Source organism: Kryptolebias marmoratus, linkage group LG14, assembly GCF_001649575.2.
Source record: "Kryptolebias marmoratus isolate JLee-2015 linkage group LG14, ASM164957v2, whole genome shotgun sequence".
In the NCBI taxonomy this organism is placed as follows: Eukaryota; Metazoa; Chordata; class Actinopteri; order Cyprinodontiformes; family Rivulidae; genus Kryptolebias; species Kryptolebias marmoratus.
Genome location: NC_051443.1, coordinates 8,889,848 through 8,904,337, shown reverse-complemented (window position 1 = coordinate 8,904,337; position 14,490 = coordinate 8,889,848). Strand labels below are relative to the sequence as shown.

General features: G+C 40.9%; 1 protein-coding gene across 1 annotated transcript; it reads right to left on the bottom strand.

Annotated features, from left to right (window-relative positions):
- Nucleotides 1-546: 546 nt before the first annotated feature.
- Nucleotides 547-14,272, bottom strand: lmnb1 (lamin B1). Its single transcript, XM_017434031.3, has 11 exons — nucleotides 13,739-14,272; nucleotides 8,822-8,978; nucleotides 8,604-8,729; nucleotides 7,907-8,077; nucleotides 5,152-5,277; nucleotides 3,947-4,167; nucleotides 3,622-3,850; nucleotides 3,416-3,520; nucleotides 3,097-3,216; nucleotides 2,849-2,950; nucleotides 547-1,769 (listed from the first exon to the last, which is right to left on the bottom strand). Exons 1-11 carry the CDS (start codon nucleotides 14,092-14,094, stop codon nucleotides 1,728-1,730), a joined length of 1,755 nt encoding a protein of 584 aa, XP_017289520.1. The 5' UTR covers nucleotides 14,095-14,272; the 3' UTR covers nucleotides 547-1,727.
- Between the last annotated feature and the right edge of the window lie 218 nt (nucleotides 14,273-14,490).

The following is a 14,490-nucleotide window of genomic DNA, read 5'->3' as shown; positions in this document are numbered from 1 at the left end:
TTGAACTTAGTGACCCACCCACTTTCAGTCGGGCCCGCCTGGAAAGTCCTTTCTGGCTACACCTCTGCTCCTAAGGCTCGTTCAGAAGCACCATTTATCCCAACACGCTTGTTTTCGGATTGTAGGAAGAAAGCCAAAGAACCTAAACACAGATTATAATCTGAGCGTCAGAGACTTCCTGGTTGTTTGTAACAGAGTCGATTCAAACAGGGTTTTTTTTATCCACACAAGATTTTTTTATTTAAGTTTATAACAAAAGGTTCATTTTATTCATTTTCATGAAATAATGTGCTTATCATAAGGTAGTGAACAATTTTATTATATTGATTTTGTCATTGATTACTAAGCACAGAAAGGGAAAAAAAAAACAATTTTAAAACTAAGCATGGAGCGTTGAACAAAGTATTTTTAGCATTATGAACTGGTAGTCAGTCTTTTGCCAGAAAATGTCAGTATTAAACTGCGTGACGCGTTTTAAAATAAACATTTTTCACACAGAAAATTTAGAAACATGTTAATATAGATGCTGAACTTGTTGAAAGCAGGTTAAAATGAAATCTGAGCAGACGGCAACAACTGAATCGCTGTCGTTTCTGATGTCAAAAAGGTGAATAGATTTTTTTTTTTTAAATGGGGAAGCACAGATTGATTTTATCTGACATTAAGTATCCTGCTGATTCCTGGAGGTTTCTTCTTGGACCTAGTTTTTTTTATTTTTAAAGCACCATTAGAAATTAAGTAAAGCAACTAGAAGAAAACATTTATTCATTCAACTATGATAACAGACAACTACAGCATGCATAAAAACACGATGCAAAAGGTACATTAAACACTTCAAATATCAAAAGGTAATACAATCAACAATTCGGCTATTGGTGTTTTGTTTTGCAAAGTAAGTAAAGAAACTCCGGCGCTGCGTGACATGAGTGTGTGAAGTCAAATCTACCAAGTCAATCCAGTTTCCAAACGAGAAAGAAAACCACCACACACATTCTGCGTAGACCAATGAATGCTTTAGGTCCATTTTTTGTAGTGTCTCAGGACAAACGTCTGACTACATAACCACCAGGAGTCTCCCCCCTCACCTTCAATCCTGTTCTTTTAGAGAACTTTAACAAGCAGTCTTCTGATTCCCTCAAACACAATCATGGCTATTTTGTTTTCTAAACTGCTAAATAACTACCACCGAGGAAAGGCTTTTGAAACGGGCTCCTGTCCGGTCGAGCTCCAACCTGCTGGGACGCCTCGTTACGCCAGCCGCTGCTCCAACAGGGCTGGAAACGGTTCTCCTTTCACCTTTCGTCGCTGCGGGACGACTTCAGCCGATAAAACAACGAACCTCCCACCTTAACTAATTACTCTCAACCTGTGGCTTCTCCTAACTTTAATGATTTAAAACAAATGCACTCAAAACAACAAATTTAAAGACTTTAAAACCCATGTTATAAAAATGGCGTTCTCCTTCTTCGAAGAGACGTCCTGTTCTTGACCTCAAGACAAGTTCTGGACTTCTAAGGAAACAATTACTACATTATTTTGGTTGTTCAGATGGGAAAAAAAAAGATATACAAAAAGCAGTGAGATTATTCAGACAAATGAAGTAAGATAAAACCATGTTTATAGCTGAAACACACTAAAAAAAAAAACAAAAGATAGAAAAATAGTACTATTATAGTTGGCAGCAGAGTGGCTGGGCTCAGAGGAGGAGGTGTCTTGGTGGAGGTGGATCACATGATGGCGCAGTTTCTCTTGGCAACATGAGCGCCTCCCTGAAAGCAAATAACATCATGTTTGACATGTTCCTAAAGCAGCAGGCTTTAAATCTTCCTATCTGGATGATGAACACTGCAGTTTGTGGTTTGAAGAAACGCCTACATGTGAGACAATTCACTTGTTCTTAGTATACAGGAACATTAACCAGAGAACCACCAGTGGCTTTCTAGATTTTTCAACTTTTGTACAGCCTGACCGACCAAATCCAACTCTGACCCGTCCTGATTTCTATATTAGAATGATAACTGGCAGCATACAATATATACCCTTTTCTAAATTTAAACAGGTTATTAGACCTCTAGATGTTACTGAAAAAATCTAAAATAGTTCAAGATAGACGGGCACCAGCACCAAAAGATCTACAGGAAGAAGGCGAAAGAGGTACAGAAGTTGAAGGAAGTTTGGAGGTGACAAATAAAAAATAAATAAATAAAAAACAGTGAGACCCAGAACCAGGATCGATCAAACTCAGCTTTAATGTGCAACATAAACTAATAAAACTGACAGTCAGTGGAGGACAAAGCTCCAGGTGAACGAGGGTTAAAGTTTCACAACTTTGTCCCCACAAAGGTCTACTTATAACCTCAGAGTATCAACAACTCAGCGATGCAATCAGGATTTTAAGTCAGCTTGACAGACACTCAATCAGGGATTATCCTGGTCTAGTTTTGAGATCATTGTTTGCCTTACATATATAAAAGATAACACATAAATCTGATGCATCTAAAACAACCACAACATGAACACCTTGAAAAAAAACCTGTAATAGAAAACTGTAGCCACTCTAACAGCTGTGAACATCAGGAAGATTACCTACTGTTGTGGTTTCATTCATGTGAGGAAAACATGTAGTATATAAATATAAACTCCATCGGTTAAGAAAACCCTGAGAATGTGTGTTTGCATTATGTGCTGATTCTCATGGACCGAACGCTTCAGTGGCTGCTTTATCTCGACCACAGATCAGGAGCTGAGGTCCTCTCAGTGACCCGGATCCTTCATCAGAACCCTGATTTTTTTTTTATTTGCAGACTTCAAAAACACATCTGCCCTGGATGTAAAAACTAAAACTCACCTGCTGTTGGAACAGCTCTTCCTCGATGACCTCTATTTCGTTGTCATCTTCCTCTACCTGCTCTACTGATGTCTTGTACATGGTGGTCCTCTTTGCCACTTCCTGTAAATAAAAATAAAAAGCGTTATTGGATTTTACCTAACAATGGTGGGTAAAAAGGGCAAAAAGGATAGAAGTGCAGAGGAATATAGTCATGACAAATACTTGTCAGCACTATGATCTACTCAGACAGCTGCAACAAAACTCACTTCTCCCTGTGGGTTCATCAGCACCACGCTGACATCTTCTCCTGGGCCCCAGGAGGACTGGTTCTTCCACACCAGGTCTGTGGGAGGTTTGGAGCTCACACCAGCATCAGTCGCCCAAATCTGCACACAGTAAACACCAAGCTGCAGTCACCCTAGCACCCCACATGTCGTTATACTGACAAAATGCTGACATTAGTGCTTATAAAATCTAAAGTCTAATCTGCTGTGAGTTACAACTGTTGCATTCAAACTCCTGCGGTCCAGAGAAGGTTGAGAGAAAAAAACTAAAAGTAAGAATCTTAAAAAGGTAAGCTCCTACCATGACTTTCTGTCCAGCCTTCAGGACATATTTGGGTGTAAACTTATAGGTGGCTGAAGCATTTCCAATAGTCTTCACCATCTCGTACCCCACCATGGCCTGGTCCTGACACACGCAGGAAAACAAAAACATTTAAACCATGTCAGCGCACATTCTTCAAAGCTATGCAACTTGAAACGTGCAGCGGCTAAACCAAAGGAGCTTACTTCATCTTCAGCGTTGTGGAGGCAGATGAACTTGCCGTCGGTGTCGATCTCGTCGATGCAGATGGGTCCTGTGGCTGAAGCGGAGTGAGCGATGGACACCGAGCTACTGGCTTCCTGTTCCTCTACGTCGATGCGCTTCCTCTTTCCTTGAGCGGTCCGAACACTGCGACTGCTGGACGAGGCTCGAGATACTGTGACACGGGATGAAGGACTCGGAGACAGCTTCAGTCTGGGGGGGAGGGAAAGACCAGTGTGAGCTCAATGTACGGCAGCTCGGATGGAACAGGAACTTTATGAATGTGGTTGCAGGTTCGTGGTTGGTTACCTTTCTTCCTCTCCCTCCAGGAGTTTGCGGTAAGCATTGATCTCCATGTCCAAGGCCAGTTTCACATCCAGCAGCTGTTCGTACTCGTTCAGCTGCTGCTGCATCTTGGCTTGAATCTCTTGCAGCTCCAGGTCCTTGTCGGCCAGCAGTTTGCGGCTCGTGTCTTTCTCCTGCCCCAAAGCTGCCTCGAGCTCTGCGATACGATCTCGCCAGCCACGGGTCTGAATGTATACAAGAAGATTAGGGTCTCAGGAGCAGTTTGACACAACAGGCAAACGACAGATCCAAGATGACATTTTTAACAGACACTTGAAGTAGGTCATCTCAACAACAATGCGGACTGACCTGAAATACTATAGCCTCTTTCATACAACACTTTCAAGACAAAGGAGCTTGTCTTTGAGGCTATACACCAGAACCGTAATGTGAAATGAGCTATTTTTAGAAAGTTAATGTTTCCAACAGAAAGGCCAATGTGGCGATTTAGGTGGCAGCAAAATAAATACATAAATAAATAAAATGAAACAGTTTAAAAGATAAAAAAAGATGTCAGCTGAAAGGTGTTCCAACTGCATCTTCATCATCTACGTCCTCATTTATCACATTCCTAATCTTGTAGATTATAATTACCCCAGTGGAAAATATTTAAAGAATATAAACATGTATATTGTGGTTTGCGCTCTTGACAAAACGTAATTAAATACAACATTTGTTCTCTACTAAACCAGAGTTACAAAAAGTAATTCTTTGGAATATTACTTCAGCATGCCTGAAATGTCTCAGAATGTCTGTCACACCTCAGCTCTATTTTACAAACTGTGTGCACATAGTTAATCCTGAGAACACAGATCGAGATCCATTCAGCCACAAGATAAAGGCTTTAAGGAAAAAAAAATGAACCTAATAATTAATTTTGTAGCTTCTACATTTTGCCACAATTTAAAAGTTCTGATTTTAACATCATAAAACTAAAATGATTTCATAAAGGCATACAATAAATATATATTTTTTCACATTTCAGCTTGTATATAATTAATGGGTCTTGACATTGTCAAAAGCCACTACAAAGAGATCATTTGACCCAGACAGGAAGTTCTTCACAAGTGCATATCAGCCTGAGGGTTTTTGTAAACACAACTATCTAAAAAAAAAAACAATTTTTTTTTTAAAACAAATAGAAACTTTGTGATAAGATGAGCTCCAACCTCCTTCTGCAGTCCTGACAGCTGGGCGGTGAGGCTCTCAATCCTCAGGGCAGACTCTCTGAGATCCTCTCGGGCCATGTTGGCTGATGCGCCGTTCATCTCAGAGAAACGTTGCAGGTCTTCGAGCTGAGGACAACAGAGTTCAAAAACCGTCAGCGTCATCAACTCGACGTTCTCTCCGCAGCTTGAAAAGAGGAACTGAGACGTGCGAGCCACTTCCGGACGTGCAGGAAGTTAGTAAAGGCTTATTCGTTCTCGCTCTTGCAACTCGCAGTTTTACTTCAGATTGTTGTGAACTTGCGTAATTGCAGGTGAAGATTATTTAAAACTGGCCTGTCAACATATTACAGGAAGCACAATGAAAGCAGATCGGCAAATATAAATATGTTTTCCAGATATTCTTGCATTAAGGCCAGAAATGTTAAAGAACGACACTCATCTTATGGTTGGAAGCCTATGCAAACCAGTCACATGGCAGACTTTTTTATGATGCCAAGAGTTGGCATTTTGTTGACCAACCAGTGTCAGGGCATCATTTATTCTAACCATTTCAGCACACTCTTCATTAGCAGCTAAAACCAGTTTCCTGAAACGTGAACAACTTTAACCTAATCAGTTCATCGTAGCTTCCTTCACAAAAAATAGAAGCGACAACTTAAAAATAGAACGCCTCCAGCAGCGACCTAATGGGACCACACCGTTCAATACAACTAAGGTGAACATCTGTAACATTAATGAATTCACATCTGCCATGTGAGACATTGGATCATGAGTCGAGGAACACAAAAGTCATAACTATACAAAATAAAACTTAGTGACGTTTCTCATCACCAGTCAGGTTTATGTTAGATGTACACAGAAAGGAACTGATCTTAAATTTAGTTATATTGTGTTTTTCAATGAGGAACAAATATCTGCTGGTCTATTTTTAGGCTTAATTACAGTTAAAGACACTGAAAACTGATATTTTAGCTAACAGTGTTGGTCTTTTATAAGCTTTCAGAAAGCTCAAACATCGATTTACCACGAGCTGGGACACAAAGGGCCAAATCTCAACTGAGTGGGTTCAAATCCCTCCATGTTTGACAATGTTCCGAGGCATATTCCAGGAAGGATGTTTAACAAACTCAGAGTTTATCCATCAACTCTGAGTTAACTTACTCTGAGCAGGAAACTTTCACAAAGGATAATTACTTTATGGTTAAATATCTCAGAGTTTCTTAACTTTGAGGTAAGAGCGTACACATGTGCAATACAAGGCCATTATCATCGGATCGCCAACACCTTGATTCACCATGGCAACGGCAGAGAAAAACAGTCGGGCTGTTTCTAAATACCAAGTGAGATAAGATAAGTACGTTTGAAGAAAGGCGCAGCTGATAACGTCGCAGCTCAGATAAGCTTTAATTCATGTAGACTGTTTTTAGTAATAATTTAATTTTTAGCTTTAATGGTAAATAATTAAAATGATTAAATGAGTCACATTCGTATGACAATTAGTCAAAATGATTATTTGGAAAAGAAAGTTTACAGGAATGTGTCAGTAAAATAATATTCTCAAAATCATAAACTGGTTTTATGGTTTATATTAATTACTGAAACTACTTTAAAAATAATAATGGTCAGTGACGACAGGTTTGATTTACAAGCTTGTAAAGTTGAAAGAATTTAACAGGATGCTTAATCTTTTTATATTAACCACTAAACAGTAATGAACATTAGTTAATCTCTCAGGCAGCGTTTTCTGAGACTATGAAAAACAAAAAGAAAATTTGTATTTAGACCACAGAATCAGGAAAGTGGACCCAGAATTTCTTTTACAAGAACGCCGGTCAGAGTCAGTGGATTAATAAATTCAAAACTGCTTCATTGGTAGGTTGGGAATAAGAAGCTCAAATAAATGTGAATTATTTGTCCTTATTTTGTGATGCTTGTGGAGGCACTTTACTTAGCAAGTTAGTTTCTGCATAATATATCTCACTGTAATGACCGGACTCTGTTCTGATTGTTATATTACCCATGTGTGGACGGAGAACGGTACTATGATAAGCCATCTAAAAGTAGCAACACAGTTTAAACAACATAAAAAAAGGAATTGAGAAAGACAGCAAATCCAATCTCCTGATATCAGGTTGTATGAAGGAACTCTGCTGCAATATCAGTCGGATTCATTACAAATGAGCAGCTCGTCTCGGACAGGCAGACACTTGGTTTCTTACAGCAAACCTGCCAGTAAGCAGGTTTAGTTCACAGAGTCTGTTACCATGGTGATAAACTGAGTTTCACTTGCTTCTCTTTCTGGAAGAGTTTCCCTACACTCAGGGTCATCTTCCTCTGAGTTTTCACTAAACCTGCTTTCTGGAATACCCCTCGAGTGAGGTGGTCTCAAAGCCATGTTTAAACATGAATGGGGCGTATTTTTGCTTTGCAGACCCGCTTCATCCTGCAGCAACAACACCGACTCATTTCTAATCCACTGACATGTTTCTGATACAATCTAAGAAAAGTATTTTCTACAATCGTACCAGTGATAAGTCAGGAAACACACCCTGGTTCACAATGAAAGAAGAGGTGTGTCCTGACTAACACTGCATAACATACTTGACACTTTCAAAATAAAACCCAGTGGTAAAGTACACTTAGCCTCCACTGATACAGCTCATAGGCAGGGAAGATTACTTTAATTTCACCTCAATGTTTCTATATAAGATGGGTGTGTTTACATACTGTGTGTGTGTGTGTGTGTGTGTCATACTTTGGTTTTATAGGTGCCCTCCAAGCTGTCCTTGTAGATCTTGATCTGCTCCTCATTCTGAGCCCTCATGTCGACCAGCGCTTGTGTCAGTTTGTATTCATACTCTTCCTTCCGTCCAGAGTCCACCTCCACCAGTCGGGTTTCGTAGCGCTGCCGGGCCTCCTTCACCTCCTGCAGGACAGAGCGGACATCACTCAGTGGTCCAAGCAGCTCAACTTTGTTATGTTGCAACTGTTTAGCTTTACAAAGGGAAAGCTAAAGAGGTTTTCATTTCTCAATGACTTTTCAGGCTCTAGGAAGTTTGATTTTCTTAAACAGTAAATAACAAACTTAATAGATATGTATCCACTTGCATGCACAGCAACTCAGCAAGAAACCACAGACAAATAGACCAGGAGTGCTTGTTTTCCAAACTAAATAGACTTAGGAGGGTACTCGGTTATTTTAGAGTCACACAACCTGAGAACTATAAATAAAAGCACTTCTATTTTCCTAATTTTTGTGTCTGCATTACATGAAAATATTTTCTAGAGGCATTTTTAAGAGATGTGAGTTGTGTGCAGGTTGTGCTGCTTTAAATATACTTTGTATGTTTTTAAATACTGCCACTCGCAGGTCACATGACGAGGAAATAAAAGGCGAGTGTACACTCTCCTGCAGCTGCAGCACTCGCCAGTGACTTAAGTCGTAGCCTCACCTCGACGTGCATGCTCTTTCGGAAGTCCATTTCCTCCGTCAGACTTTGACAGCGGTTTTCCAGGTCGATGCGCAGAAGCATCTCATCTGCAAGCTGCTTCTTGGCCTGAGCAAGCCCTGTATCCAACTAATGCCACAGACAAAAAGAGGTTCAGGTTGTCAAATGATTATGTTTAAATAGTAAAGGAGAAGATGTTTAATTGAGAGCAGTGTTTTTACATCCTGAAGCTGCTCCTGCAGCTCAGCGAGCGTCGCTTCCAGGCTCCTCTTCTCGGACAGCGCTGTAGCCAACACGGCCTCTTTGGAGTTCATCTGAGCCTCCAAGTCCTTCAGTCTGGCCTGGGCTGCTGCCGCTTCAGTGTCCTTCTTGTTGTAGCTGGCAAGAGGACAAAATACCACAAGAAATGCTATGGCTCCAATTTATCCCCAAATAAAATCAAATTGTTACAATATACACACTCATTGCTGGAATCCCCACCTTTCTTTTTGTGTCAAGCAAAATATTTAGCTTCGTTTACTAAAAACCAAAGAGGACAAGCACTAAAACACACCAATTAAAGAGCACCCTCTGCTGGATCGCAAGGCAAACTACTGATGGAAGCTACAGCCAAGCAACCCACATGTTGTTGCACGCTGGTCACCTACTGTTAGCACTACACACAGCTGACTGTTTGGACAAACTGGGAAGGCTTGTCTACATAACCTCTTCTGACTGATGAGACAATAAAAACCTAGAAGCTCAGCAGGAAAAGTATGAAGGACAATCTTAGTTTCTGAATGCATGGAGGGAGGGTGTGTTGTCTGGCGGGGGAAGCTTTAATAGCTCGAGGCTGTCAATATGTTTTGCACATGTTCAAAGAAAGGAGATCATTAAAAGTCTGGGTGAAGTTTTAACTGCATCAAACACAGTCGTTCCATCCTGAGCTAGACGGACGACACTGAATCAAATGTGCAAACTTGAGTGGAGAGTTAGAGAAATGAAGTATAACATTAAATAGTGAATAAACTTAGTTTTCCAACTATTTATCTGTGTGCTCTTTTGCAGCGTAAGACGTCATCAGGAGAAGGTCTCAGTTAGCTGCTGTAATCTTTACTTCAATCTGAAGAGTTTGTGTGATAAATGTTATCTCCAGGCATGCCAGGTATTTGCTGTGTGTCAGGTCAGGTGTGATCTTGTTGTGTGTTCCCGTAAAGAGAGAGCTTGTAGAAAAAAACAGTTTGAATCTGCCAACGGAAGCGTCTCAGTAAAATGTAAAAAACCGGATGCACTACGCTGCATTCCTCTCATAGTTCGCTCGCTCCAGCAAACGGCTCACCCACCCATGGTAATCCCAGCGCACAGGGGTGGAAAATCATTCTGCCCAGCTGCAGCTAATCTAACAGATCACTTTAATCCCAAACCCAGTGATACAAGCTGAGAGCTGGGAATCTGATGTCGTTTTTGTTCTGAGGGCTTTTTTTTTCATTTATGTATGTATATTCAAATAAATAACACTGAACTGTATGCTCAGAGCAAAGTAGTTTTTAAGAGCAGCGGCTCCAAACTTTTCCCCCCGTTCTCATACTAGCAGAAAAGCTGGTGAAATTCCTGATAACTTTTCTCTCTGTAAACACGAACAAACCCCTTTCATGTTCAAAGACATGATGTCTGTAGCAGCTGGTTACAGGGCGCTGTTTTTACTGCGACAAGGAGAAGTCCGAGCTTGAATCGAGATTTTGAACTGAACAGGATAACAACCTGAAAGTCTGTGTTTGGTCAGTCGGGGTAGAACAGTTTGTCCTTCGATAATCCAAAACTCTGTCATTCTTCTCCTGGAAGTCTGTCTCCTTTTTTTTCTGCACTGAATCAGTTTCAAGACAAACAAGATCATCACAGCTGAAGTACTGTGTGTGTGTGTGTGTGTGTGTGTGTGTGTGTGTGTGTGTGAGATCTATAGTGAAAATGTAGAAGAGCAACACTGTGCTTCCTCTCATGAGTGTGCGTAAACATTGGGGAAAATAGGAATTAATTTCCTCCCAATGGACGTTAAAAATTAGTCTTAAAATGGCAGCATTCTGAGCAGCAAGTTTCTTGTATGCGAGTCCATTTTGATGCAATTTTTGGATCGTCGAGAGCTTCACAAGAGGCTCAATTGTTTCAGGACGTCCAGGATGACGATGAACTGTGCATTCTCCGGCATGGTGGAAAATCATGTGAATGCAAAAGTGGCTCAACACTGATACTCTGGACCCTTGGCCAGGAAACTCCCCAAATCTTAACCCCCTTTGAGAACCTGTAGTCAAGTCTGGAAAACGGGTGGATAACCAGAAATCAACAACAGGTGATGAAAAAAAATGGATCCTCATCAGTCAGGGTTTGGCTCTGAACTCGATGTCAGCATAAAAAGGAAAACTGCCAACACTGTAAATAATGACTCCACATAAATCTGATGTATTTGCTAATAAAATGTCTCTGAAACCTTTGCAATGTTTTACATTGTTCCTCAGTATACCTTAGGAACATGTAAAGATAACCTAAAAATACTAAAGCCTTAAAACATTTGTGTCACCATAAAACCTATTGGCCACTACAGCAGACAGTATCTTAATAAAACAATCGTTGTTACAAACTGAACATTTCCATTTTTAAAATCCCAAATAAAACATTTGCACTTACATCCCAGTATTGTGCCACAACACTGACTGTGACAAAAACTAAATACCAATTGTTTCCTCTCACTGTGGCTTCACATCTGGTCAGAACTTCGCAGAACTGTTTTGAAAGATATCACTCACACCAAACCTTATGGTGTGTTAAGATACTAAGTTACTCAGTAATTTCATTGAAACTATACGCAGAGCAATTCACAGCTTGACGATCATAAACTACTACATCCTTATTTCCATATAAACTGGTGTGCAAAAGCTTTGACTACTGGGGTCACTGCTACATGCATCAATGTACAAATGATGTGGAGCAGAATTTGTCCACTGGGAGGATAAAGAGCCTACGGCAGGTTTGCTACCAAGCCTTAAATTATCAATATATCAGTTTTAGGTTGTATTGCCTAGCCCAGTCAGCATTATAAGGGGTTATTTCAGCCGTGGCGGGTAGGGGAGTATTACTGGGAGTGAAGAAATAAATTAAATGCTTAACATTAAGCTCATCTTCAGTTTAGAAATGACTGAGTTGATGCCATTTTGTAAATAATGTGATGCGCCATCTGTCACTTTCAGGAATACGTGTCAGGTATGACTCAGTTACCACCACATCACATTTTAGCTCAGTATTTGTGAATCTGACTGAGTTCTAACCACTTTTGTGTTGGCTGATGTCGATTAGCTGCGGCATCCATCTTGAATTAGGCTGACTCCAAAACTTAAATCGATTAGAAATGTACGTCTAGTAACTACTTTGTGAAAGATTAATTAAAATCCATTAAGTGGCGTGTGAGGTATTTCGCCAACAAGCAGGGTCGACTCCAACAGCTAATGTTGAGTAGCACTGAAAGTAAGGCTTGTGAATGATTCTCAGCTACAAACGCACCAGATTTTAGGCCAATACCTTTAAAGTTGTCCGAGTTATCGCAATTTTTGTTTGCGGTTTTTTTTTAAAGCCAGTTGGCCGTAGGAGAGCCATTTTGAACCAGACTGGTCATTACTTTCTGCGAGTTCTATTAAAATCCATTCATTGGCTCATGACATACTTTGGTAAGCCAGACAAATAAAAACACCATCGTCCACCTTAGTCTGTCGGAGGATTGTGTGTGTTATTGAATCTATAGGCAAAAGCAGGCAAACGCGCAGCACGAGTGACACCTGACTTCAGCTGCCAAAGTTAGTGACCACACAATACTTCCTCTGTTGAACTCACAGCAGCCGCACACCTGTCATCCCACACTACTGCACATCACTTTACTACTGAACCAACTACAGTAATATGAGATTACCACAACGAAAACAACAATTTGACACATTTATGAGCATTTATTTTAATTGGAATACATCTTCATTTATAAAAAAAAAAAATGCAGCTAAACGATTGTTTTCAAGCTGCACTTCGGTCAGCAGCTGCAAATCTGACAGCTGTTTCTCCACATAGGTCACGTGTCAAAGTCAAGGCCCGTGGGCCAGAGCCGGCCCCTGTTTACATTTTACCCGGCCGCCAAAACAACATCTTAGTTGGATCAGATCTGACCCTCCAGTTCAAGCCTCCAATGCTTTAAAAAACAAAAACTGAGCCGATTTAGTGAAATTTTATTGTGACAGGGATTCCGAAGCCAAGAAAACAAAGCTCTGATCTCGCAGTAATCTCTGATTTTGACGAGGAAGAAGAGAAAGTTGTTGACAAACTTGTAGCTAAGATAGAAATGTCGGGTATTTGACTTGAGTTAACATGCACCCGAGTAACAGCGAGTCTGCTTTAATGTAGTCTTTCTTTGTATTTTATTCTTGTTTCAAAATTAAATGTTAGTAGCTGCATTTTTTTAGCTGTTTTAATTAACTGTGATAATTACTATTACTAAAAGAATGATGGAGAGTAAAGCATAAGAAATTAATGCTAATTGCATATTTTTATATTTGATCTCTTTGTTCCTTAGAAGTATGTTTGTTCTAAAATCTATATAATATATCACAGAGGAAAGGTAATTGGTTCTTCTAGGTGAATAAAATCAAGGTTCTTTGTGTGTTCTTTCAATAAATATTGAAAGGACTAGCCCTTATCTAGGACCAAGTTTTTACTCTTGCCCTCCTTAGTTTGACCCAGTTCTTTAGGTTTGCTATTAAATGAGTGTTTTCTATGCAAATGCAGTCAGGATCCAGTAAAAGACATTTTTCCCAGTTGTTTAAGTAAAATATTCAAATGTGAGTATGATCACTGCAGCGCTGGTCGGGATTTCGGTTTCAAATATTAAGAGAAAACGATCCCGAGGTTGTTGTTTTGTTTTCCCGCCTTCAAACTGCTTTCCGGCTGAGTAGAAACCCGGCGGACCCAGTGTGGGCCGAGCCCGAGTGACGCTCCCGGTTCGGCTCGCCGTGAACGCGACGCCCTGCCTCGCTCTACGTGCGTCATGTTGCGAAAGTGGCTCGAAAATCAAAGTACGTCGACGGGCTTCGCGCACACACCGAGCCGGAATAAACGCCTCCCAGTCTTACTTTTGCTGGAGCTGCTCATGCTCGGATCTGATCTTGCCCAGCTCGATCTGCAGCCAGGCCCGCTCCTTTGCGGAGTCATCCAGGGACCTTCTAGCGTCGGCTAACTCCGTCTCGTACAGGCTTTTCACCCCGCTCAGCTCCCGGCTCCTCACTTCTTCCTTCTCGGTGATTTGCAGATGCAGCACCGCGTTTTCCGACTCCAAACTGCGGACTTTGTCGATGTAGACGGCCAGGCGGTCGTTGAGGTCCCGGAGCTGTTGTTTCTCCTGTAGCCTGGTTATCCTGGTCGGGCTCAGTGGTGTGCTGGTGCCGCACGTGCCTCTCTGGCCGGTAGGAGTTGCAGTCACAGACGCCATTGTTGAAGAGAGGCTAAAAAAATAAAATAAAATAAACCGTGCGAACAAACAAGATGTTTGTAAAAGCGTCGCGACTTCGGCTCAAGCACTCAGCAGCAGCCCGTACTTTGGATACCAGTCCTGGAAGTATATCCTGCCTTTTCTTAACCGAATGAAAGAGGGGGTTGGCTTCCTAATATGGCGGCTTATTGAAAACGTTACGCTGCGCGTAGCTAGCCAATAGGAGAGCTCTACGCAATGCGTTCTTTCAACTTTAACTTTTGGGTACGTTGGAAAACATCACCGGCGTATGCCGAAATGCTCGCGTACAAGCGACGTCGGTTTTCTTACGCATTTTAGTTGCTGATTTTGACATGTATCATACAACAGAATATAATACTATATATATATATATAT

Excerpts from the sequence above, each read along its gene's own strand:
- lmnb1 (XM_017434031.3), bottom strand. The coding sequence starts at position 14,094 with ATGGCGTCTGTGACTGCAACTCCTACCGGCCAGAGAGGCACGTGCGGC. Across the intron at positions 3,521-3,621 it reads TCCACAACGCTGAAGATGAA|GACCAGGCCATGGTGGGGTA; the intron begins GTAAGCTCCTTT and ends TGCGTGTGTCAG. Across the intron at positions 2,951-3,096 it reads TGATGAACCCACAGGGAGAA|GAAGTGGCAAAGAGGACCAC; the intron begins GTGAGTTTTGTT and ends TTTTATTTACAG.